Genomic DNA, 26,446 nt, shown 5'->3' with positions numbered 1-26,446 from the left:
AATGCAATAGAGCTGAACGTCTGGACGGGAAGGAGGAAATGGCCCCGGAAATAGAGTGGACCGAAGCAGCTGGGAAATAGAATCAAGACAGTATTAGTACAATAGGATGTAGGAAAGCAAAGGTAGAATACAATAGAACTCCTAGGAACAAACTCACGGAGCGTAGCGACGCGAAGTGCAGTCAAACTTCATGCCGTATATGGAATCACGTGAGTGTCTCGCCGCGTTCCCGGCAAACGTGTAGAGACTGCAACGTTGTGTTCAACGCAGACTGTTCTGCGGTCTGCCATCTTGGAAGTACCGAACCGAGTTTCACCGCATAATCGGTTTCGGGACCATAATGACCAACGTGATATGTGTGTAACAGAAACATGTTTGGGGATGCTTGAGGTCTCGGGCAGAAGGGATGTGATCAAGCAGTTCGGGTTGGACTACCCCTGTTGGGGTGGGACCAAGCTTGATTTGCATATGGTCTTTCCCTTTTTGTAATGGCTTGGCAGGAGAAGAACGATGGTCTGGAGGGTTGCCCAGAGCATTGCCAGAGGTTAAGATGAATACAAATCCTTCTGGCCATCACCTCGGCGTTGGCTTCTGCCCTGATGGTAGATATATGGGAAGAAGTGGACCCAGTAACACCCACTGTGACCCGTGACCCTAGACATAGAACAGCACCGATTTCCAGCAAAAATTCAGGGCTCTCTTAACACTCTCAATCTCCTTTACCCACGACAATCTGAAAGGAGAATGTTGTAATCCTTTTCACCAGGCCAATGCATTAAAAGTATTTGAGAGTATTGCAGGGATTTAAGATGGTCCCTTAAGCACCTTGGAACATGCCGGATTAAGCGTTCCTACATTTGGGCAAAGAAGGGACTTGGTGTGCACCCTGCATCCCCTGGAAAGCCTGTGTGCACATCCTCATTTGCTTAAACATGCATTTACAATAGGCACCTCAATTAACCCATGGACGAATGCTCTCGAGTATGGTGACTGTCATAATATTTCGCACACACTCTTGATATGTTACCGTGTAGGTTGTATTTGATTTAGGCAATCAAGCCATGTTTTTACTCTTGGTTTGGAAAGGCAATCAAGCCATGTTTTTACACTTGGTTTGAAAAGGCAATCAAGCCATGTTTTTTACACTTGGTTTGGAAAAGCAATCAAGCCATGTTTTTACACTTGGTTTGGAAAGGAAATCAATCAATGTTTTCACACTTAGTTGGCACCTTACCTGTAAGGGTACACAATCAGGAGGTTATATTGTCTCTGCTCTTGCCCAGCATCAGGACGCCAGCACAGGTAGGTTCGAATAGAACACCCTTCATCCGGCGTCTGGCTGAGGTACTGGGTTTCCGCCAGGTGCAGTCGGCGAAGGACTAGAGAAAAGCAGAAGGTAGTGAGTGGCTGGTTGATGCTACCCCCTGTCTTCATTATCTAAAAGCTCAGAGTTAATGCCCCTTCTCCCCATCTGGGACTCCATACCCACTAAAAAAATAAGCACCGACATATTGAGGCTGTCTCAAACGAATTGTCCCCAATCCGTTTGTGGCTCAAACTTCCAAGAATCATTTTAAATATAATTTACCATTACTGACACCAAAAACGCCTCAATGCACCACTGTCTTGCAATTTAGACCTACCTGCTGTTTAGGGGAAAACGTCAGGTTTACATCCTACATTTGGAGAAAAGTTTAAGCAACTTTGGTAAGAGTAACTAAGTAAGGTACTACTCAAAAGAAACTATTAAATACCAAATGCAGAAAAAGCTATTGGAATTGTAGTTCTGCACTGAAAGTGCAACCCACACACACGAGTGTGATGAAGAGCTGCACATCAATACACATTTCATACAGATAAAAACACATGACTTCATTAACACGCCCATACAGAGGAGTCAAAAAACCCCATTACATCCATGAATATTACATCTTCTATAACAAAAGGGCCCGCACAATTCTTTGCAAAGCCAAGAGCAAAAGAGCCAAGAGTCTAAATATTTCCTAAAATCCAGATAAGATGAAAAACGTCCTAATTTAATCCCCAAACAGACTCACAATGGAAGCTGAATTCCCCAAAAAAGGCCAATGTTTTTATTTTATTTATTTATTGAACATTTGTATGGTGCCTATACACACGTGTTTCCAGATGCCACAAGACAAGATTGGGGTTGGGGGAGCATGGGAAATCATAAGAATAAAAACAAAAAGAACATTTATATTGGCCTTGTGACAATCCTACTGTGCAAGTGCATGACAAGGTGATAAATGCAAGGGGCAGGGGGTAGAGGGAGAGGGTTCCATGTCATTTCATCGTGGGATTTTTTTTGCTGGGTTTTTTACCACAAATATTTTATAGAAAAAAACCGTCAAATCTTTTTTAAATGATTTTTAGGGGGGTCCCTCCAAACCGCCTGTTCCCTTTCAGTTTATATCTATTACCAAAAACCCACATCCCATATATATAATTTTTTCGAATAAAAAAATCAGGGTAAAAAACCCTGCAAAAAAGCGTCCCGTGATGAAAGGACGTGGGGTTCCCCCACGGGTGAAGTGGGCAAGTGCTGGTCAGGTCAAGGCGGCAAGTACAAGGGGAATGATGGGGAGGATGAAAGAGTGCAGTGGACAGGGAGGACTGGGTTAGGATAGTCCGGGAAGGGAGTCCAAGGGCAAGTGCTGGCAAAGGATGCTGGAGGGGACTGGTCGGGGGGGGCTGTGGTCTGGCCCCTTTATGACTCTGAGGGATCAGGCTCCAGTCACAGCAGCAGATGGAGAGTTTAGAATGGGAGGGGGACAGAGAAGGGAGAGGAGAAATGGAAGGTCTTGAGAGGTTTCTGGAACTTAAGCAGATCCGGCTCAAGTCTGAGGGGGGGAGGTTGTTACAGAGGGAGGCGCCAGCCGAGGAAAGGGGTCTACCTCACAATCTCTGCTTGGAGAAACGTTTGAACTGCAGAGTATTACGCTCACCTGGTATCCACAGGGATGCCACCCAGCTGGGTTACTCGCTGGTATGCTTCTCAGCTTTACCCTGATGTGGTCTGCGGGGAAGGTTCTGCCTGAAAATACAGGAGGACTGTGTTCAAGACTGACCGACTGGGGTAAGTATCCTCCCTCCACCCCCGTATGCTTTCAGTCCCTCTGGCACCCTCTCCTCACCTTGTGGTAGAATTAGACGTGCTCTCCGTCCTGTCTTCTTTGCAGGGGCGCGTTGTCTTTCATGGGCGAGTGCGGTCCAGTTACTTCACTGACACTGGCCCGTTTGATATTGTTAAGGTAGGTCTTATTGCTGTTCTTTAGTTTTGTTGCTATCCTGCATGCCTTTCTTTGTTTAAAATGTCTCTTTTTCCTCCCTTAGGTATGCAGAGCTTCAGCGCAGCAAACTGGCTTGGTTGAGCCCCGCTGGTAAATGATGGCGCTTTAAGAGCGCTATGATGCGGTAAGTAAGCGGTATGCGCAGCGCTGCGAAGTCTTGCCTTTGCTAACCTGTGTTTTCCTTCCTTGTAGGTCGTGGTGTTCTTCAGCGCGAGTGGAATGTCCGGAGTGGTGCCAGCCGAGAGGCGACCAGCCAGGTAAGCCTTTTGAGCAGTTCGTAATTTGTAAATGTCTCTTGACTCTATCTTCCTCTTTCAGGTCGTTCTGTCCGGGAGGCATGCAGATTCGAGGAAGCTGTTCTTAGTAGCTGCGAGTGTTTAAAGATGAAGACTGCAGGTAAGATGCTGCTGCTAATGATGTTCCTTTTGTCTCCTTGCAGGTTCTGCTTCTCAGAGGTTCGAGGGAATAGCTGGACACGGTGAGCGTCACGTTGCAAGCTGCAAAGTAACACGAAGCATGTTAAGCAGTCAGGGTGTGGTTTATATAGCCCAGGTAAAGTAGTACCAGGGAAAGTAGTTCCAGGCCTGCCACACCCAAACACTAGACCGCATAGCTTGGTTCTTAGGAACCAAGCTATGTGGCTGACAATACAATAACGTAGTTCCCAAGCACATTGTTGTTCATGATGTATGAGCCTGGTGACATAGGCGCCAGGACTGGCCCCATGAGGGCTTTTGAAGAGGATGCCAGGCTCTAGAGGACCAAGTCCTGACTCCACCTGGCCAATGGGTTTGCCAGAGGTGGTTTCGGCCGAGGGTTGTGACAGCACTCCCCACTAAGGCCCCTCCCATGGTGTTCCTTCTGTCTGGCCCAGGTTTGGTTGGGAAGTTCCGATGGAATTTCCTGATTAGACGTGGTGCGTGGATATTCTCACTGGGCTCCCAAGATCTATCTTGTGGTCCAAATCCTTTCCAATCGACGAGATAATATAGCTTGGTCCTAGAGTATTTAGAGTCCAAGATATCTTTGACTTCGAATTCTGGTTCTCCGTCAACAAGTATGGGCTTAGGTGGTGTCCCAATCTGTGTGCCTGGTTGCATTGGTTTCAGGAGGGACACATGGAATAGATTAGGTGGTAAATCCAGTTTCACGGCTGCTGGGTTGATAATTGCCTTAATGGTATAGGGTCCTAAGAATCTGGGATGAAAGGTCCGGGTTCCCTTGATGGGTACGAATTTAGCGGCTAACCAAACTTTGTCTCCTACTTGCTAATCAGGGGCCTTTTTCCGGTGTTGGTCGGCAAATCTCTTTTGTTTTTCTTTGTTATGAATAAGGTGTTCCTTTGCCCTTTTGAAAGCCTGAGTAATGGTTGTGTGTAGAGTCTTTACCGCTGGCATTTCCAAGCTGGCTGGAAGGTCTAGTTCAGAGGTCCGTGGATGTCTGCCATGAAGGGTATAGAAGGGCGTTTGTCTCGTGCTTGAATGCAAAGAATTGTTATATGCATACTCGGCTGTCCATAGTAGGTCTTTCCAATTCCTTTGTTCGTGGTGCAGCATGCACCGTAAATATTGCTCGAGTATCTGATTGGTTCTCTCGGTTTGGCCATCCGTTTGGGGATGGTGACTGGTAGATAGCCAAACGTCGATCTGCGCCATTGCACAGCATTTTTTCCATAAGTTTGAAACAAACTGGCTGCCTCGATCAGAGACCAGAACCGAAGGGAAGCCATGTAGCTTAACCACGCCCTCCAGGAACACTTTTGCTAAAGTGGCTGCGTCTGGGAGGCCTTTGAGAGGAATAAAATGGGCCATCTTCGAGAATAAGTCCACAACTACAAGGATGGTGTTGAACCCTGGGCTTGGAGGTAGATCGGTGATGAAGTCAAGGGAAAGAGTGTGCCATGGAACTGGAGGAATGTCCAATGGTTGTAGGAGACCAGATGGTTTTTGTTTCTGTGATTTATTTTGTGCGCAGACACCGCAGGACTGAATATACTGAATGATGTCCATACGCCAGGTAGGCCACCAAAAGTTCTCTTTCACCTTAGCTAGGGTTTTGGCGATCCCAGGATGCCCTTCGATCAGTGAATCGTGATAGTTTGAAATAATATGCTGTTGTAATTCCTTCTTGGGTACATATAGGCGATCCCTAAAAAAGGGTAGGTGGTCCTTGATGGTATATTGTTCTCCTTGAGTTTTCCATGCGAGGTAGGCATCAGGATTCATTGTCCGTTGGATTTCTTTTCGTAGTTCTGCTTGTGTTAAGGCTGGTGTGATACCCAAGAGTTTGTCTTCAGGTATAATAGGTAATGGAGTTGTATATACTATATCTTCTATGCCCATGCGAGATAAAGCATCCGCCTTTCCGTTTCTGACTCCTGGTCGAAATGTGATTACATAATCATATTCGGCGAAGAAAAGGGCCCACTGTAATTGGCGCGAGGACTGGGCCTTGGCTGTTATGAGATATTGCAGATTTCTGTGGTCTGTGATGACTGTAATGGTGTGTCTGGCCCCCAGAAGGTAGTGCCTCCATGCTTTAAAGGCGGATTTGATAGCCAGGAGTTCCTTGTCCGTGATGGCATAATTAATCTCTGGAGGTGAGAACTTTTTCGACCAGAAGGCCACAGGATATAGCTGGCCGGTTTCTGGGTCTCTCTGTGAAAGGACAGCCCCCATTGAGAGACTGGACGCATCAGTTTCAACGACATAAGGGAGGTCTGGACGAGGATGTCGCAGGATTGGAGCGGAGGTAAACCTTTGTTTCAGTTCCTGAAAGGCTTCTTCGGTCCAAGCAAACTTTTTATTGTTTTTTCGTAATAGTACTGTGATTGGGTGCACAACCTGAGAGAAGTCTGGGATGAACCGGCGGTAGAAGTTCGCAAAGCCCAGCATGCTTTGTACCCCTTTCTGAGACGTCGCTGAAGGCCATTTCAGAATGGCATCTACCTTGTGCACGTCCATTCTGATGCCTCCTGGAGTAAGGATAAAACCAAGAAATTCTACTTCGGTGATGTGAAAAAAGCATTTTTCAAGCTTTGCAAACAAGCGATGTTGACAGAGCTTGGTAAGGACTGAACGAACGTGCCTGACATGATCTTGTTCCGAGGCTGAGTATACTAAGATGTCGTCTATGTACACTAAGGTGCACACATCAATTAACTCCCTTAAGACGTCATTCATGAAATATTGGAATGCCGCAGGAGCGTTGCATAACCTGAAGGGCATGACTTGATATTCAAACAAGCCGTACTTAGTACAGAAGGCGGTTTTCCATTCATCTCCTTTTCTGACTCGGACCAGGTGGTACGCTCCTCGAAGGTCCAATTTGGTATAAATCTGGGCATCTTTAACTTGGTCTAGCATCTCAGGGATAAGTGGCAAGGGGTAGCGGTTTTTCACGGTGATCTGGTTCAATGCGCGGTAGTCAATACAGGTTCTCAAGTCTCCTTCCTTTTTCGGTACGAAGAACAAAGGACTAGCTGCGGGGGACTTCGAAGGACGGATAAATCCGTTTGCAAGGTACTGGTCTAAATAGGATTTCAAATGAAGGTTTTCTGGTTCTGTGAGAGCGCAGATCCTACCGCAAGGGATTTGTGCACCAGGAACAAGGTCGATCTGACAGTCATAGGGCCTGTGCGGCGGCAATGTATTGGCTTGGTCCTTTCGGAAAACATCCTGGAAATCATGGTATTTACTTGGCAAGGTATTAGTTGCTTCCAGGGTTGATACTGTCGCTCCGAGAGTCACGGGGATACAGAAGTTGGGTTTCTCCTCTTGGTAATAGCAGGCAGGGGAGCAGTCTCCGGGGAAGGTTAATTTTCGTGCCTGCCAGTCTATCAAAGGGTTGCGAGCAACCAACAATGGCATCCCTGGTATTAGCCTGAACTGCGGTGCCTTGATGAAATCGAATGAAATAGACTCCCGATGTCCGTCCTGACACAGCAAGGTTACCCTGGCTGTGCACTGGGTTACTGGTCCGGAAGGGATTTCTGTCCCATCCACGGTGGTTACCTTGTCCATAGTTGGCTTAGAACACAAAGGAAGCCCCATCTCTGCTGCCTGTTCTTGATCAATATAATTTCCAACTGCTCCGCTATCGATGTATGCTTCAACGGCATGCATTCTCGACGACTGTTGGTGGTTAATTAAGATCACTGGTATTGCAAAGTGCGAGGTCAGCAACTCTTTGTTCTCACTTGACAAACTGACCTCTACGTTTGTCGAGCTTGGTAGTTTCCCAATTCCTTAGCTTCATCCTTCTCTGTGGCCCCGACTGTTCTTCATGGGGGTTTTACTGGACAGTCCTTCAGGAAATGTCCTGGTTTCCCACAATACAAACAAAGCTGTTGTTGTCTTCTTTTGTCCCGCTCTTGTTTTGTTGATGGAGGCCGTATCCTTCCAATTTGCATGGGTTCTACAGCATTTTCAGGTACACGGGGTGTGTTTTCCCTTGGTCGAACATACACGGTCCGAGGGTCCGTCTTAGACCGGTCTGCCTTTCGGTCCTGCAACCGGTGGTCTAGCTGCACGACCAGATTTATGAATTCTGCACAGTCTCTGGGTGGAACAACCACCTGAGCTAAGACATCCTTTAATTCGTCTCGTAAACCTCGATGGAATATCGTGGTTCTTTTGTTTTCTGGCCACCTATCTTCAGCAACCATTCTGTTGAAGGTAGCAATGTACGTTAACAAGTCCTGATTCCCCTGTCGGAGGGACAAGAGTTCATTGTCTACTGCTTGTTCCTGGGTATGGCGAGCAAAAAGTTTTTCCATTTCTCTCTGGAACCCCCCAAAGTCACGTAATAGAGGATCGTCATGGGTTACCAACAGCACCGACCAATCTGCTGCACTACCACTCAGGTATGATAAAACAAAAGCTACCCGAGCTTGGTCGTTTGGAAATGTTCTAGGCCTACAAAGAATATGAAGGCGGCACTGATTGATGAATGCTGCTTACTTCGTGGGTCGCCTGAGAAACTTTCTGGTGGTGCCAGGGTCACTGTTCCAGGTAACGTGATCTGTACCGGAGTGGGTGGTATGGCGGGGTTTTGCATTGTTGGATTGCTTCCAGGTAGAGGCGTCTGTCCTGCCTGTGATTGCAAGTATTGCCAGCTAATCTCTTCAGTGCGTTCTTTGGTCACTATTAGGTCCCTCCGGAGGGCATTAGTCTCTTGTCGGGCAGAATGAACGTCAGCACGAAGCTCTCCTAGTAATTGGGCAAATTGGTCCATTTCTGATGTCTCCATGGTTCCCAGGTGGATTTGTTATGGTAGGCTTTGTGTTCTGTTATGCTTACCTGGTATCCACAGAGACGCCACCCAGCTGGGTTACTCGCTGGTATGCTTCTCAGCTTCACCCTGATGTGGTCTGCGGGGCAGGTTCTGCCTGAAAATACAGGAGGACTGTGTTCAAAACTGACCGACTGGGGTAAGTATCCTCCCTCCACCCCCGTATGCTTTCAGTCCCTCTGGCGCCCTCTCCTCACCTTGTGGTAGAAATAGGCGTGCTTTCTGTCCTGCCTTCTTTGCAGGGGCGCGTTGTCTTTCATGGGCGAGTGCGGTCCAGTTACTTCACTGACACCGGCCCGTTTGATATTGTTCAGGTAGGTCTTATTGCTGTTCTTTAGTTTTGTTGCTATCCTGCATGCCTTTCTTTGTTTAAAATGTCTCTTTTTCCTCCCTTAGGTATGCAGAGCTTCAGCGTGGCGAACTGGCTTGGTTGAGCCCCGCTGGTAAATGATGGCGCTTTAAGAGCACTATGATGCGGTAAGTAAGCGCTATGCACAGCGCTGCGAAGTCTTGCCTTGTAGGTCGCGGTGTTCTGGAATGTCCGGAGTGGTGCCAGCCGAGAGGTGACCAGCCAGGTTAGCCTTTTGAGCAGTTCGTAATTTGTAAATGTCTCTTGCCGCTATCTTCCTCTTTCAGGTCGTTCTGTCCAGGAGGCATGCAGATTCGGGGAAGCTGTTCTCAGTAGCTGCGAGTGTTTAAAGATGAAGACTGCAGGTAAGATGCTGCTGCTAATGATGTTCCTTTTGTCTCCTTGCAGGTTCTGCTTCTCCGAGGTTCGAGGGAATAGCTGGACATGTGAGCGTCACGTTGCAAGCTGAAAAGTAACACAAAGCATGTTCTGCAGTCAGGGTGTGGTTTATATAGCCCAGGTAAAGTAGTACCAGGGAAAGTAGTTCCAGGCGTGCCACACCAAAAACACTAGACCGCATAGCTTGCCTCCATGTTGGCTGACAATACAATAAAGTAGTTCCCAAGCACATTGTTGTTCATGGTGTATGAGCCTGGCGCCATAGGCGCCAGGACTGGCCCCATGAAGGCTTCTGAGGAGGATGCCAGGCTCTAGAGGCCCGAGTCCTGACTCCACCTGGCCAATGGGTTTGCCAGAGGGGCTTTTGGGCGAGGGTCGTGACACAGAGAGATGTAGCTCGATGATGGAAAGATTCGGAATGGGAGGTATTTTGGGAGAGAAAGCTGCATGTAGAGAGGTCCCAGGCCCCACAAAGCCTTGTGGATGATGCAGAGGCTTTTGCATTTCATCCTTGCAGTAACCGGGACCCTGTGGAGAGATTTTAGGGCTGCAGAGATACGGTCCCAGGGCTTAAAGCGAAGGATAAGTCTTGCAGTCCTATTCTGGGCTAGTTGGAGGGGGCAAAGGAAGGAAAGAGGAAGCTTGAGGGAGAGGCTTTTGCAGTAGTTAAGCCTAGAGAGAACCAGGGCTCTGGAGACATTGAGCTTCTGGGAGAAGGTGAGAAAAGGTAGAATGTGCCGGTGGAGATGAAGCTGAAATGTAATGTGTGCAGAGAAGGAGAGAGAGGAGTCAAAGATGATGCTAAGGTTTTTTGCCTCATGAGAGGGTGAGGGGAGGGGACCCAAGGAGTCAGGCCAGAGAGTGGGGGGGAAACATGAAGCAGGCATCCCAAATGTGAAGGGTCTCTGTCTTGCTGGCATTCAGGCAGAGATCACCGATAGAGCGCCATGCCTGAAAAGCAGTCAGGTAGTGAGGTATGAGGGAGGAAGAGGAGGAAGCAGAGGTAGCGGAAGGCAGCTGGAAAGATAATAGTGTGCCATCTGCGTACTACTGGGAATGGGGGGGAGAAATTGGAGACCAGGTGGGCCAGAGAGGCCAGGTAGATGTTGAGGAGCCATGGTAATATGATAGAGCCCTTGAGGGATGCCATAGGAACAGAGTGCAGTGGAAAAGAGAAAAGGACCCATTTGCACTCGGGAGGGTCTATTAGAGAGGAAGGTGATCAGCCTCGCCAGTGGCATGTCTTTGATGCCTAAGGTATCATAGAGACGGTTTATGAGGATGGAGTGGTTGACTGTGTCAAAAGCAGAAGAAAGATCGAGGAGGCTCAGAACAGAGGGAGTGTTTGAGTACAGGTTAGAGAGTAGGTCTTCACAGGTGTTCAGGAGAGCGGTTTCCGTGCCTCTGTTAGGTTGATCACTTATTTCAAACTCTGTACAATGGCCTCGTAAGGGTTCTTTGCAAAACATGTTTGCGCTGTGGGGCTCTAGTTTAAAAGAAAATCCCAAACGTTCATGTTTTGATACCTTTTATTGGACTAACTGAAAAAACTCTGAGTTTAAAAAATGCATGAACTTAAAGTCACATAGATCTTCTTCATAGGATGGTAAAAAGCCCAGTAAGTGTAATGAACCTTAATGAGAGTTTTGCATCCCATGCTGGCATGGAAGGAATGCAGTGCAGTGATCATCTTTCCTAACAGCTATAAATCTGCAAAGCAGAACCTTTTTATTTCAGGAGAAGGAGCTGGGGATATTTCAGTGCTTTAAAGATGTTCCCATTTACATAGCTACATAGTGGCTTGCAGCCAAGCTTCGGAATACACTACCTCTGGATGTGCGGAGCATCAGTAATTTGCTCTCATTCACCAAGAAACTGAAAACGTTCCTGTTTGCATAACCTATTGTGCCAGCGCTTTGATGCCCCATCTGTTAGCGCTAAACAAGTACCCATACTCAGGAAAGCAGTTCAGCCTTTTTTTGCGTTTCTAAACATGCGAGGAATGCTTTCTAAAACAGGGCCTAGTGAAATTGAAAACATGTATATTTTTGTTTATTTTAAACTATGGCTCAGATTGCAGGTTTCAAAAGGCAGGGGAGCATGTATTATGCATTATAGTGTATTCATTTAACAGGTAAAATTGCATCGCTGAAACCTTCTGCACAAAAGCTGAACAATTTCAAAGCCTGGCTGTGTATGGTGAAAGTCCAATATTGAGTGACTGCAGTGATTCTAACACGTACTAATACTTTAAACATGGAATTTCTACTGCTATACACAGAGAGCTGTTTGTTATTTTTAGGTATAGGCAAATGCTTTGGGATCTCTGTCTTGGGAAGGGAGTATTAATTACTAATGCTGTACTAACCACTGTAACTATACTATGCAACCATCACTTACGTAACCCCTGTAACCAATCATCTTAAGATAAGTGCCCAGATGCCTCTGGGTTCGGTGCGCTATATAAGTGTCAAATATAAATAAATAAATAAATAAATAAATAAATAAATGCCTCTATGCACTTGAAGGATACATTACCAGGTCTCCCACGGAATGCTGTGGGCTGGACTTCAACTTTCACTCTAGTGAGGAATGAAACCCATGTCTCTGTTCAATCCTCTGTTCATTACATTGGCCCTCATAACAACACCGGCGGTAACCAATGGCGCTATTAGCACCATGGTTGCTGCCGGTATTGTAACGAGTCCGCCCCATTAGTAAATTAGGAAATACCGCCCCATTCCAAGGTTGGCGGAGCGGTAATTCCCCATTTACCATTGGCCCTTCCCCATTCCCATTTTTGCTCCATAGGGCTCAATGGGACTGGGGAAGGCGGTAATTACGGTAACGCAAGTTGCGGTACCGTAATTACCTCGAAAGTCCCTTTGCGGGTCCCTACTTTAACGGCTGGTCCAAACCAGCCGTTAAGGTCGGGAGCCGCAAAGGGACCTTGTAATCAGGAGTTAAGGGTTGAACAGCGCCCACACCTTTTACGGCGCCATTAACCCCTTAACCCGAGGGTCCTAGTGAGGGCCATTGAGTACCTTTAAAATCTTGCATTCCCATGTTTTTCTGTGGCCCTCATTACAACACCGGCGCTAAACCATGGCGCTATTAGCACCATGGTTGGTGCTGGTGTTGTAACGGGTCTGCAGTAATTCCCCATTGAACATTGGCCCTTCCCCATTCCCATTTTCGCACCATAGGGCTCTATGGGAATGGGGAAGGCGCTAAGTACGGTACCGCAAATTGCGGTACCGTACTTAGCACCAAGGTCCCTTTGCGGGTCCCTACTTTCACGGCTGGTGTAGACCAGCCGTTAAGGTCGGGTCCCGCAAAGGGACCTTGTAGTAAGGCGCTAATGGGTTAACGGCGCCGCAGCCTTTTACGGCGCCGTTAACCCATTAGCGCCAGGGTTGCAATGAGGCCCTGTGTCTTGTATTTGCGAGATCACCTATAGCAAAACCGACTGGCCCTTTAGTGCGAGTGTGTGTGTGCCAATCCTGTGTGAAGTGGTGTCTCACTGGTATTTGGTATATGGTGTCTTATGGTTTTCCATGGTATGTCTGTGTAGGTTCATTCTTCCATGCAGTTCATGGCACTTTTCATCTATATGCTCCCGAACCTGCTGAAGTGCCTACAGTATTAGCGAGGCACTCTGAATCCCTAGAGGCACTGATGTTCAACTATCTGAGATCATCAGGCCTTGAGTAATGTATTGAGTTGGATGTACTCCTATCAGGTCAACAGATCCCACGCCTTTTCAACTGGGGCTTGACACGTATTTTCAAACGTTGTTGGCAGGTCTTTGTGAATTTGTAAAATGGATTTTGGTTGGTTTGAGAGGCTTCACAAGGAGGTTTTACAGCTTGAATAGACCCATAAATCTTTCCGAAGCCAGGACCCTCTAGTAAATGTTACCTGATGTTTGGGGTGATTTGTGCTTCACGGCCGAAATGTATGAAAGAAGAACATTTATGGATCTGCCTTTTAATGGCCCAGAGTGAGGAAAACAGAAAACATCTAAAGATGGAAAGAAGACAAAACCTAAGAAAAATTGATTAATGTGAGTGAGACTACATACATAGGTTAACACAATATATGGAGTGCACCACATCTGGGAATATGATCCAGCAAAGTAAACTCAACTGTAAGACATCTCAGTAATATAATGCACCTGTGACAGACGTATGTTTGTAAGCTGTCGGACTCTGTTTCGAATCTGATTAAGTACAACCTAGCCTTGCATCCTTCTGAAGTTGTTAGAATAAGTACCCTTGAAATGGGTAAATGTTGCATTGCATGGTTGACCTGTACATTATGTGTCTGTGTTCCATTCTTATGCGTCTGGCACAATGAGTACACTTGAGGTGTGTAGTGATGGAGAGTCTGTGTCAGACAGGCACTGCAAAAAGGTCTTTAGAGCTGGAACAGTGAATGGGTGTTAGAGTTAATCCTTCAAATGGCCTTAGGGCTTCTATATGTCACCTATGAAAGGGGTCTTGCTTTTACACAAGGTCTGCACATGCATCCCAACATACAGGGTTTGGAGGCTGGTAGTCCTGAATCTCCACCCGCCCCTCGCCTAAGTTTCAGTGACACTGTACAAACAATGTTTTCTTTGCAGGCAGTCTGGGCCCTAGATCGGGGGTTGCAGGCACTCAAAATATTGATGGATTTATTTGCACGGTAAATGGGGACTATGCGTGCCATACTGTGTGCGAAATCTTCCTGTTTGTTGATTCATGGAGTCGACTGTGCGACACTTTTTCATACCTTGCGGGGACTTCACACAGGCTCGGCACATCTCTGCGAGCAGTCAAGTGCCTGTGCCAGACACCACGCATAGCGTGGGCGTGGCTTGCGCAGAGGCCAGGGAAAGGGGCGGAACTCGTAAAATAGAGAAGAACAAGGGTAAATGTGGGCGTTACGAGGCACGGCCCGCAGGCAGTTCATTCCATGCCCAATATTGCGTGGAATGATACATATTCATGGACCCAACCGCGCAACCTCTCGTCAGGGAAATGTCCACGCAAAGCCCTCATCCGATCCGCCACCCGAAGGCAGGCATACAGACACTTGCGCATGGGAATCACCGCGCAGAGGTAAGATCAGGTGTCAGATTTAGGGGTGCGTGTACGCAGCCAGGTTTCCGAACGCAGGGGTGTGTGTACACAATGTAGTGGGGTGCAGGTGCAGTTTATGGGGGTTTGCACATAGATTTCCCAAGTTTTACCTGAGTTACGATAAATCGTACGCATGTTGTCAGAGTGCCAGTCCAGTTATCGGGGACCCCGCACAGGGCGAGATGCAGGCCTGCGCGCAGGGGAACCAACACACTGTTTTGAGGTTGCATGTATCCACGCTTGGGGAGCACGAAAAGGCAGCTGTTTCTGGCTGTTTTGCATGGGGACGTGTCGGGGGCGTTCATCATACTGAAGTTGCTTCCACTAGCTGAATTGAAATTGTCAATATTACAATGAAGAAAGTTAACTGCAGGCATTCATCCCTGAAAACGCTTAGACTCTGGCACAGTCAGTCACATGGCAAACGTACATTATGCAGTAAATCGTCTTTTTGAGGGGTTTGTTACATGAGTAAAATGGAGGTTGGTAATATTACAGCTAATAGGACAGTGAATGACATCCATGTTCCTGGACGTCGGCCAGTCATGTTAGGGCAGAGCAGCTGACATGTCAAGAATGCATGATGCCGCGTATTCATTCCTATGCAGGAATTTACACGAGAACCATGGAAGCTAGTGATGCTACAATAAGGACAGTTAAGAATAATGATGACAAGAAGAGCAATAACAATACCATCTTGTTATATAGTACATCATGGCAGACTCCTGCTTTAAAACACTGTAATGTTAGGTGCAATTATTACCCTACTCAATAGTACACAATGTGGAAAGGTCATTCATAGGTCAAATATGCATAAATAAGTGATGCAATGTAACCTCCGGAACGGCTTAAACGAGTGCTGTTCAGTGTGATAATATTGCAGTTGTTTGCGTTCATGGCAGTGCTGCTCATGTGAAAATCCGGCGCAACATGCACTGTGCACTTTATTGAAGGACTGATTTTGATTTCTAGATGAAAACACAAAGTTAATGTTTCTTTAAGCTGCATGCAAATAGCTCGGCACGTATACTTAGTTTCCTTTAAACAACTCCTCCCACGGGAGCTTCAGAACTTTCAACCCATTGATTACAGGAAATGGCATCGGACTGCAATATATAGATGAGTTTTTGCATGCCAATTGCACCCGACTTCTTTAATGATTTCACGAGATTTCCTGTGCTTTGGACTCCCAGTGTAAACCTTGTAGTGAAATCATGACATATATATATACATATATATCTAGATATCAGGATTTTCTAGATTCTCTGGATGTCATATGGACTTATATGCATCCTTAAAACAAACAGAAACACACATAGATAAAACACATTTTCCATCTACGCCAACCAATCAACTTCCTCCACGAGATCCGAAGGATTAACAATACATAAGCAGAGCAAGGCAGCCCGGTATCCTATACGAAATACGAATGAAGCACAGTGAATGGGAAGAGATGGATTATCATGAGCCAAAGAAGACCCAAGTAGAACTGCAGAAGGTAGGACTAGAATTCCAGAAGGTACCGGCACAAGCTGAGAGTGGTAGACATCAAAGGACCATAGGGAATTACTGGCAGATATAGAATACCTGACCACAGGAGATCCAGGTCCGAGCCTGGGCAAACAAAAGCTTTTGACCAGTGACACTTACACGACCCATCAGAGGGAAGGATGCAGGATCAGAGAGAAAGGGAGAGAGAGAGAGAGACAGAGACAGAGACAGAGAGGTAGAGGAAATACTCCAGGGACTGACTGAGCAGAGGTTCGAAGGGTCATTCAGGGAGCAGGCAAAGGAGCCAGGGTGAATTATGGAGACTGTATATGTTGCTAAATTTAAGAACAACGTTGGAAAGATGAATGCTTAGGAAAAATGTTTTGAAAAATCTAAAGTATGAAAATAAAAAGTGAGGAAATGTAAACAAAAAATCGGCAACCTGTAGAAATATTTAGGAAGAAGGGGTTGTCTACAGGGATGGAACAACGATGTGTTCACATTTTAATGCAAAAAAGTACACTTTTTAAAGAATGACAACATGTTTCAGGGAAAGGGTGAAATAGGTACAACAAGTGTTGGTCCCCCATTATCATGCTATGAAGCATGGAATGCAACAAGAATGATAGGATATGAACCAGGATAGGACACAGGAGTGTCGGGATCACAGGAAAGGGACAGTTCAAATCTACTTTTTTAATTCTTTTCATTTTCATTTATTGAATTTATAAAGCATTTCCGCCAAAGTGCTGAACATCTAAATAGGGTACAATATAATAAGCGGATGACGATTACGTTATCATAACATAATGTGCCAATAAATGAGATTTAAGAGAGGAGTGGAAAGAGGATAGAGACGAAGAGAAGTGCACAGAGAGGGGAAGAGCATTCCGTAATTTAGGAACCAAACAGAGAAAGAATGGAAACGAGAAGCAGCACGAGAGGGTTAGAGATAGCCAAAAGGTAGGGAGATCGAGAATGAAGAGCAGTATAGGGACTATAGTTGATTATAGAATGAGACCAGAGAAGCCAACTGAAGAGGAGCGAGACCATGTAAGAAGTAAAAAAAGAAGGCATGATTCAAATGATTGACAAGCAATAGGAGGAGGAAGATGGAACAAAATAGCAATAGTGGAGTTAAAGATAGAGCACAAAGGAGCAAGACGGTAAGCATGAAGATCGAGGAGAGCAGAGCAGTAATCTAGCCTAGATCTAGCCTAGAGGGAAGCAAGGAAGAGATAAGGAAGAGATATGGAGTTTGGTAGCAGAAAAGGTTTGGAACAAGCAAATCTTCCTAATATTAAAAAGCTGAAAGAATCAGGATTTAGCAGTAGCAGACATTTGGAAGTCAAAAGTAACATTAGAGTCAAAAATCACTCCAAGATTGTGAGCTGAGGAGGACAGAGGGATGTCAGAAGGAGGAAATGGAATAGACAGATTCACAATGGTGCCGGTGCTACCGTCTGTGTCTGTGGTAGGGTGCCGTACTGCCCGCCAGGTCAGACCTGGCGGGCGGGAGGGCTCTGCCCACAGAACTCGTAGTTTGCCGGTCCGGTAGCAATAGTGCTGGTAGCTTATCGGCACCTTTACTACCAGATGGCAAACTTGTTATTTCTCTTTTAGTTGGGTTAAGATGGAGAAACCGCAAGTGCATCCATGCTTGAACAGCCTGGAGACAATCTGAATATCATCTCTGTAAAAACTGAAAGATAGACCCAAGGGTTCCATTATATGGGCGAGCTGGGCAGTGTAGAGAGAGAATAAGAAAGAGCCAAGAACCGATCCTTGTGGAACACCACGGTGAAGAGGGGAAGGTAAAGAAGTGTGCCCTGACGAAGAGACAGCAAAAGAACGATCCGTGAGGTAGGAGCAAAACCAGTTAAGAGCAGACCCAGTGATATCACAAGAGAGAAGAAAGGAATGATCCACTGTATCAAAGGCTACAGAAAGAGCCAATAATATGAGAATAGAGGAATGTTTGAATGACGGGCAGACGCAGAGAATCAGAGAATCAGAAACAGCTAGTAAGGCAGATTCTGTGGAGTGAAGAGGACGAACCCCAGATTGAAAAGTCGAAAGAAGAGACTTATAATCTTTATAGGTGGAGAGTTGAGAATAAAGAGCATGTTCCAGAAGTTTAGAAACATAAGGGAGAGGAGAAATAGGACAGTAGTTAGACACAACAAAGGAGTCCAGAATAGATGTCTTAAGTAATGGAAGAATGGCAGCGTGCTTGAAAGCAGAAGGATACTTAAAGGCATAGTGATGAAAAGCATGCGAAAAGTGGAATTTTCAAGGTTTAATATTTAAAATTTGATGTTCAATCTTTGTTGTTTCAATCTTTAAGTTTTTAAACTGAAGACCTATAATGTTGTTTGACATGAGTCAAAACTCGACGAGATCTCCCATACTATGAGCCATACAGTTAACAGTAAGAGGCCTGTCTGATCCATGCCATGGACCTTGAAACCTTGTAGTTCCCCAAGCTCGAAGAGCTCACGAGTGTGGTAGTTATCCACCCAAAAGAAAGGACTTTCCCTTAACACAAGCCCTTGGAGAGGACAGAAAATTGTCCATTTCTGTTTACATCTGAGAGTGGGATATCCCTGTATATCTTTCCATCCACCTGCATTTCAATCCCCAATGAGGGCTCATTGGATGGAAGCGAGTTTGAGGTTATTCTAAACACGTTCTCTGGCCTTTGAAAATATATTTTCCTGCATATTACAAGAGAAATCAGTTTAAAACTAGGTGGGTAATATTTAGGTCAAAATGGACGTGCAAACACCTATTGAGCTGAGAAAATGCACTAGGTGAAGAAAAGAATACGAAATCATATCATCTGTATAATTTCAAAAGGTACAAAAAAGAAAAAAACCTTGCAAAAAACGAAGGCGTGGGTCTGCAAAATAGAGTGAAGACTGGCATTCTTACACCAAAGGAGAATAAAGCACGAATAGAAAGTGTTGCTTTTTTGACATTTAGTCAATATACACCATCCACTCCCCACCATACCTGAGACTGGGTTATCTGCCCCCCACTGTTTCCTCTCCTTGTTACTTCTAGACCCATTTTCTTAGAGCCCCACTCCCTTGTTTCTCTGCTCCCAAACCTTGTTCTTCATCCTATGATAGTAAATAATGTAATCATTTGCTATCAGGTTTTTGATTTTTAGGGCAGCAGGATATGACGTTGTAGGCATCATATTGCAATTAACTAACCAAATGCGAGTTTACATTGATCAGCGTGGCAGACAATGTGAAGGGAGAATGCACGCCAGTACGCTACCTAATAATATAGTTAATGGGATCAGAACATATTAGAATGTGGGACTTGGGCATTCTTTAAGTTATCATATTTTTGTACCATCCTCTATTGTAAAATGGTGCCCGGGTATTGTTAGTAACTCACTTCCGGTTCTGTCCTGCGTCCTCTGTGATTAATCACATCTTTTCGCTAAACTTAAAATGAGTTGTTTTGAGAAGCATTCAGTACTAGTCGCCTTCAATAATATGATATCTGAAGTTATCTAGCGTACATCTTTAGAGTAAAGGAGAATATACTTTAAGGTTAAGCCGATTAAATCAATTGAGCAAACGTGAGTCCAACTGACTAGCGTTTCAATTAATACGAGCACGCGTTAGCACTTTATATTTTGTTGAATGGAGTGGAGTGAGTTAAACATCTTTCATTGTGTGATTTTAGAGCTTCTTGAGGTCTAAGGCCAATTCATTGAGGTCTCTTACAAAATGGCGCCCAGGGGGATGCACTGTCAGACGCACATGCTGAGCAATCGAGTTAATGAGTGAGCAACATGCTATGTGTGAGTTTAATGGCCTCCGAGTCTTGAGTGACTCTGTCAATATGGTATTACACATCCAGTGGAAATGTATTCTTATGTTTTCATGGCAGCATAATATTATTTAATTCTACTGCAATTCTGTACCATTCTTGAGACTATTGCAGGTATGTTTTGCTTGCACGTGGTGCAGAAAGGGTTAATTTTACGGTTAAGCTTGTATGCCCCACGGCACAATATATGCAGCTGTTTATCTATTCTTTTACAGCTTTTCTACCCAATGAATGGGTGTTATCAATCTATTCACTTAGTAGGGGATAGATTACCCTTGCTAATTGTATTCACTAATCCAGTGATTTTGATAGGGGACTACTAGACGTGTTGGACCGACACTGCATACGTAGTAACAGGCATGGGAATTCAATCAAGGTTTTCGGAAGACTATGAGGCACTTTAGAGCCTGATTGCTCACTTTTACTAATCAGGTCAATTGGTATTAACCTCCTTGGGGTGTATTGTAACTGTTTCACACACGATGGGTGTGGAGGCACTTTCCTGCATGCATGATCTAGAATGCTCATTTTAGAAACATGGCTCAGATGTCACCTAATTGTGGCCAACTGGCAATGGATTCTGTTGAATTTTCAATGAAACATGCTAACTGTTGTTACTTTGTTTTTGTTTCTCCTTCTTGATTCTTTCTTTTTCGTTCTGTCCGATCCGATTCCCTGGCATTTGTTTAATGTATGTGCTTGTCCTACTATGGGATGTATGAATGATATTTATCACATTTGATTTTTGTTTACCTTTTAATTTGGGCCAATGTTTTGTGATGACATTTTTTGGTGAATCTTTCCAATCTCCATGCACCTGATAATTGTGCCTTATTATTTTCGACTCATATAAATATAATTGTTCGTGCCCATGCGAAGTGGCCTTGGAAGTGGCCTGTTGTGTCTGTTGCTCACGCTGCACGAGATAACGTGAGGAAGAAAAGAAGCCCACTGCACGCTGCTGCCGTATTTTTTTGCTTGGGACTTATCTGGCCATGCCCCCAATAACCGTTAACCTTTAAAATCAGCTGCGTGCGCGCCTATGCGCGCGCGCCCATGTGAAGTGGCCTTTGAAGTGGCCTGTTGTGTCTGTTTGGTCTGGTGGGGCTGCAGGGTGGCGGCCCAATTCTCTGCATTTTTGGTAACTTTATATTGACCTGTCATACTATGGCATCTGTTATAGTCTTTTATTCTTTCTGAAAATATGATCGGAGCCTCATCATAGATGTAGTATAATGAGTCATGAGCCCAAAAAAATCTGTTAAAACAGCTGTAAAAAAATCTGCTAAAACGAAGTCTCGTTTTACTAGTGTGTCTGTGCCTCATATGGCCACCAGAATGAGTATTGCTCGTGCAATGGCCCTATCTGCCTCTGACCTAACTAATTCTGAAAGGGAGATGGTGGACTGTGCACAATCATGTTCTATGGAACAAAAATTTACAACTAGCCCTAAGGCATTAATCAATGATACTCATCTATCGGAAAGTTCGCAATCTCTATTTGCTGAGGAGGGCTCTATCATTGATGATGACGTACATAGGGAAATTGAACCTGATAGTAAAAAAGATAGAATGAACGAGAGCCCAATTTATGCTGATACTCCACCAATCTTTAGCATAGGAGTAACCTCAATGATGGATGTATCACAACATTTGGTCGAAGATTCAAGATTTGACACTACCTCAGTATTGGAAATAAACAATGAAAATTCAGTTATGGCCCCTGGGATATGTTGTAAAGAGATTCAAGCAACGGTACTATCTGAACTAAAGACTCATACTAGACTGCTAAATGAGATAGTGCTGACTTTTACAGCTTTACCTGAAATGCTAACACGAATGTTCACAAAATACGGTATTGAGCCCAACTGCATGAAAAAGCACTTAGATAATAGTGGTATTATAAAGATAAAAGAGTTGGCCATGAATGCAATCCCTTCAAAGACCCCGCAGGGTTTGGCTCTTGGTGTGATAGAGACTAACATTGTAAAAACAGGTTTAAATGATCCCGCCACTGTTATTGAAGGTATAACTACTATTAGTGATGACGATAATGGTGCTTTTATTGAAAAAATGTCGAAAAAGAAGGAGAAAAAAAATAGAAAAAAACAGGCAAAACAAGCGAAGGCTAGCCTTACTACATCTCGTAAATTTATGAGAACTCTTGATATACGTGAGGCTTGGCTAGACAAGAAAGATAACAATAACACCAACAAGGTGGTGGCCAATAACAATGTAGCAGAATCAATTCCACCAGTATTATCAGATAAATTGGCAGCCCTACCACTGGTCGCCACACGAAGCCCAGATAAATCAGAGTATACAGAAGGCACTTCTATGCTGTCAGAGGTACTTAAAAATAAAGTTACTTCTGACAGGATTGATAGTAATCTTCGTGCCTTAGAAAGGGGGGTTCAAGACATTTTTGATATCTTTAAGAACCCAGATGCCTTATCTAGACCAAATACTCCCACAATCATGGATTGTACCCCCACCGCTTGTTTTATATCCTCAGCAGCACAAGTTAAAGAAACTATAGTGGCTCATCAAATTGACAATAAAAGTAGTGGGGATACTTTACGTGGTAATCCTAAAGAGGGCATGCAGGAGAACAAGCATTTCAATCCCAGTATAAAAGACAAACTTCTCGAGTCTCTCCAAATAAAAAATGTTGAAACTATTACACCAAAAATGGACAAAACTGTGAATCAGATTACAGGCACTATTGAACATCCTAATCTATCTAGGGAAGCAGTTAGTTTCATTGTTGAAGATAATCTGAATCACAAACTAAATGAAGCAAAAAAACTTTTCCCAAGCTTAGTGGGCCCCTCTGCGGGTAAATATGATAATCCTACCATGGAAAGTGGCTTAAGCAGAAACAACTGGTTGCCTGATGCAGTATTAAGCCAAAACACAGGTATAGGGTCGAATCAAGGCAGACAGGAACGCTATCTATTTCAAGAGTCAAACCACATGGTCAATAGTAACAAGAGAAATGAGTCCCATAACTTAAGGTGCCCTGTGTATCCAAATGAACCAAGTCTGGTGCTTTATTATGTTTTTGATGATGGGGGACCTTGGTCCCTAAATAGGCGGTATATTCTAAGCCTATTTAGTGACATTGATGAACTACGCCTAATAACCTCTACAGATATTCAACTTGTAGATTTTATCCACGAAGAGAGAGATGATTATGTTAGACTAATAATTAATTCTCCCTTGGTCAGAACACTTATATTAAAAGAAGCGGGTGCTCTTCAAAAAAGAGGATTTGACGTGATGGAATTTCAGGAGTCATATAATATAGACGGAAATTTGGGCTCAAATGAAGGCTATATGAAGCACCCCTCTAATCAAGGTATTTATTCACAAGAGGTTAGGTGCTCTACCGGTAAAGAAGGTGACAAGCCGGTAATGACGGAAGTCAAATCTCAACTCTCTGACATGCAAGAATGGAGATGGCTAGCATTATCTTTCAGGGAATCCATAGATAAGTTGAAATCAATGAAGGATCCACTTTAGCGTAGATACAGCATTTAGCCTTGCATCATGGAATACTAGGGGATGCTCACATTTGACTGCTAATGCAAAAATTGTTGAAATGTTAAAGTGTTATGACTTTGTCTTGTTGCAAGAGACCTGGGCTACAGGCAATTTATTATGGGATGGCTATGGTATAATTAATATGAAGGCATCTAAAGGTCTGCATGGCCGTCCCAGTGGTGGCCTTGTATTGGGTTATCGATCAGATACTAATATAAAGATGGTTTCTGAACAGCAGGTTATGGATTGTGCAATTGTTGGTACTTTTAGATTGGCTACAGATAAGGGCAATGTTTTCATAATGTTGTTAAATGTATATTGGAATACCGCCACTCATACAAACACAGAGCTTTTAAAGCTATTTGCCATGCTTAATCAAATATTACATGAATGGTTGGATTCAAACATGGGTGGTGCTTTGTTGCTCGCAGGAGATCTGAATGCAGATTGCAGCATGGAATATGATGATGCAACCTGGATTCTCGCATCCATAGATTTGGAGGCTTCGGGGGCCTGCAATAAAGTGTACAGAGGTAGTATGTGGGTGGTTTTCATGTATAGTTGGGGAATGCAGCCTCGTTTAATATCACTCCAACTTGGCAAGCACGGGGCCTTAGCTCCATATTGGACTACATCTTTGTAAGCAATATTTCTCAAGATTACTCTTGTTCACTAAATGTGACTAGTCTGTTGGAAAGTGACCATGCACTGCTATCTACAGCTTTACCCTGGAGGAAGGTAAATTTAGCTGTAGTGCAAAATATGGGGAACATCATAGTTAATGTTGCTGGTACTAAGGTAAAATGGACCCCTGAAAATATAACCAAGCTAAACACCCTGATGTTACATGATTACTTATCTTCGCCAATTGAGTGGAAACTGGCAACTTACTCAGGAGACTGTTTTAAAACATATGTAGCACATATGCTGGCAAAAGGCAATATCATAAAATCAACTTCGCAAATATTCAATAACAAATGTCCACACGTTTTTGATATTGAAGTACAAAATAGGAAGGCTTTGTTAAGAAAAGAACTGCGTATAGCAAAAAAGGAAACATTAAATCAGAAAGAACTGATCTGCAAAACAAAACAGATCAAGCAGAAATATAAAAACTGGTTACTGTCTTACAGAGCAAATATGGCACAAAAGGATGGGGAAGCGATGATTAATGCCCTAGATTATGGCAACCCTAGGAATATATGGTCTATAATTAATGGAACCGAAGTGTCTCAGCAACAACTAACAACAAATCCAATTGCTGGGCATATTTGGGTAGACCATTTTGAGAAGTTGTACCAACAATCAGACACCAAATTCTTAACCCGATACATTAATGATCAGTTGTGGTCGCTGAACATATCATTAAATAACATCTCCAGGCACATAAACAAAGTTAAGTCTACATGCACCCCTGGTCCTAACAATCTTTCCTACATCACACTGAAAAACAATGTAACACTATGGGCAGGTTTATTGAACTGTATGTTTAGTTCCATTATATATGAGAGGAAAATTCCTAAATCTTGGAAGCTGTCATACGTAATATTGATACACAAAAAGGGTAATCGCCTAAGTCCCCTGAATTACCGGCCAATCATGTTAACAGATGTAGAATCTAAGATTTTTGCAGCAATTGTTCTGGATGAGTTGAATCTGTGGATAAAAAACAAGAACATACTAGATATAAAACAAATAGGTTTCAGAGAAGGGATGGGCACAGACATGGGCGGATCAGTTGTAGCAAATTTGTTGAGTATGGCTAGAATAAAAGACAAGTCGCCATTATATTTAGCATCCATGGATTTATCCATGGCTTTCGTCATGGTCGACAGGAAAACCCTATGGACAACCTTATTTGATCTTGGTATTGATAAAAACTTGCTAGATGTAATAATAGCTCTTTATTCGAACACTGTGCTTAGGGTGAGACTTAACAATAGTGGCCTACTATCTGATCAAATTTCTACCCATAATGGTCTAAAACAAGGTTGCAGATTGGCAGCAACATTGTTCAATCTTTATGTCTCAAAAGCAGGGAGCTTTCTAGATGACAGTGGTTTAGTTTCACCTAAATTGGGCAAAATAAGATTAAATTGGATCGCTTATGCGGATGACTTTTTGTTGTTTGACGGGACTAAGGTGGGTCTGCAAAGGTTGATTGTAGCATTTGAGAAATTCATTTTGAATAGAAAGCTACTGATAAACCCTAATAAAACAATAATATTTTACACAGGTGTGAAAAATATAAAACAAGATTCTTATTCGATTATATGTGGTGGTCTAAAATTAAAAAATAAATCAATGATAAAATACCTGGGTTATATATATACATCTCCTTATTCATTAGGTTTTATAAAAAATCATCTCGGTATAAAAGCTTCTGCTATTGCCAATCAGATATCAGCTGTGGAGAGAAGATATGGCAGGTTCACAATGATGCCTTGTATTTTGTTTTATCGGTCGAAAGCTATTCCACGATTGACATACGGTCTTGAGTTTTACTCTGAAGAACTGGTATCTTATCTGAAAACAGTTGAAGCACAAGTGTGGCGAAAGGTTTTAAGGCATTTACCGAAATGTTTGCCTATGGAACTCTTACGTTATGAGTTAGGTTTGTCCTCTTTAAAGTGTACAGTACATTGGAAAAAATTATCTTTATTACGTAAGTGTATGATGTCAGAGGATAATACACTGTATTACTTCTTGGGAGTTGACATGTTTGGGGTTTTCATTTGTGAGTTAAAAAGAGATTGTGCGAAAATTCTAAGTGATTTAGGCCTCACATTAGAAAATCTAAAAAGGAATCCTCTCAAAGTGAAAGAATTATTAAAAGCCTCAGACTGGTTGGAGAACAATGTGGTAATCTTAAACTCCTCTATATATTCACAAGCTATATCATTCTGGAAATGGAAACCTTATCCTGAGAAATATCTAGAAAAATATCCTTCCAGAGCACACAGAAATCAATTCATGAGATTTCGTTTTAACGTTTTAGTTTTTATTCAGAATATAAGGTGTAGGAATGTGGCAAAGAAATCCTGCAGACACTGTGCTGGTACCAGGGTTGATGAATCATT

The 26,446-nt window shown here is 43.8% G+C and overlaps 1 protein-coding gene across 1 annotated transcript in view; it reads right to left on the bottom strand.

Annotated features, from left to right (window-relative positions):
* The window catches only part of LOC138567726 (uncharacterized), a 561,708-nt gene that overhangs the window by 154,192 nt on the left and 381,070 nt on the right, over positions 1-26,446 (bottom strand). Inside the window, exon 4 of the mRNA XM_069646203.1 lies at positions 1,235-1,379. Within this exon, the coding sequence (XP_069502304.1) occupies positions 1,235-1,379 (145 nt within the window). The remainder of the gene's footprint in view (positions 1-1,234; positions 1,380-26,446) is intronic.

Source organism: Ambystoma mexicanum, chromosome 2p (assembly GCF_040938575.1).
Source record: "Ambystoma mexicanum isolate Mex_15411 chromosome 2p, UKY_AmexF1_1, whole genome shotgun sequence".
Lineage (NCBI taxonomy): Eukaryota > Metazoa > Chordata > Amphibia > Caudata > Ambystomatidae > Ambystoma > Ambystoma mexicanum.
Note: the sequence above shows the minus strand (reverse complement) of the source record. Positions and strands in the feature narration are given on the sequence as shown.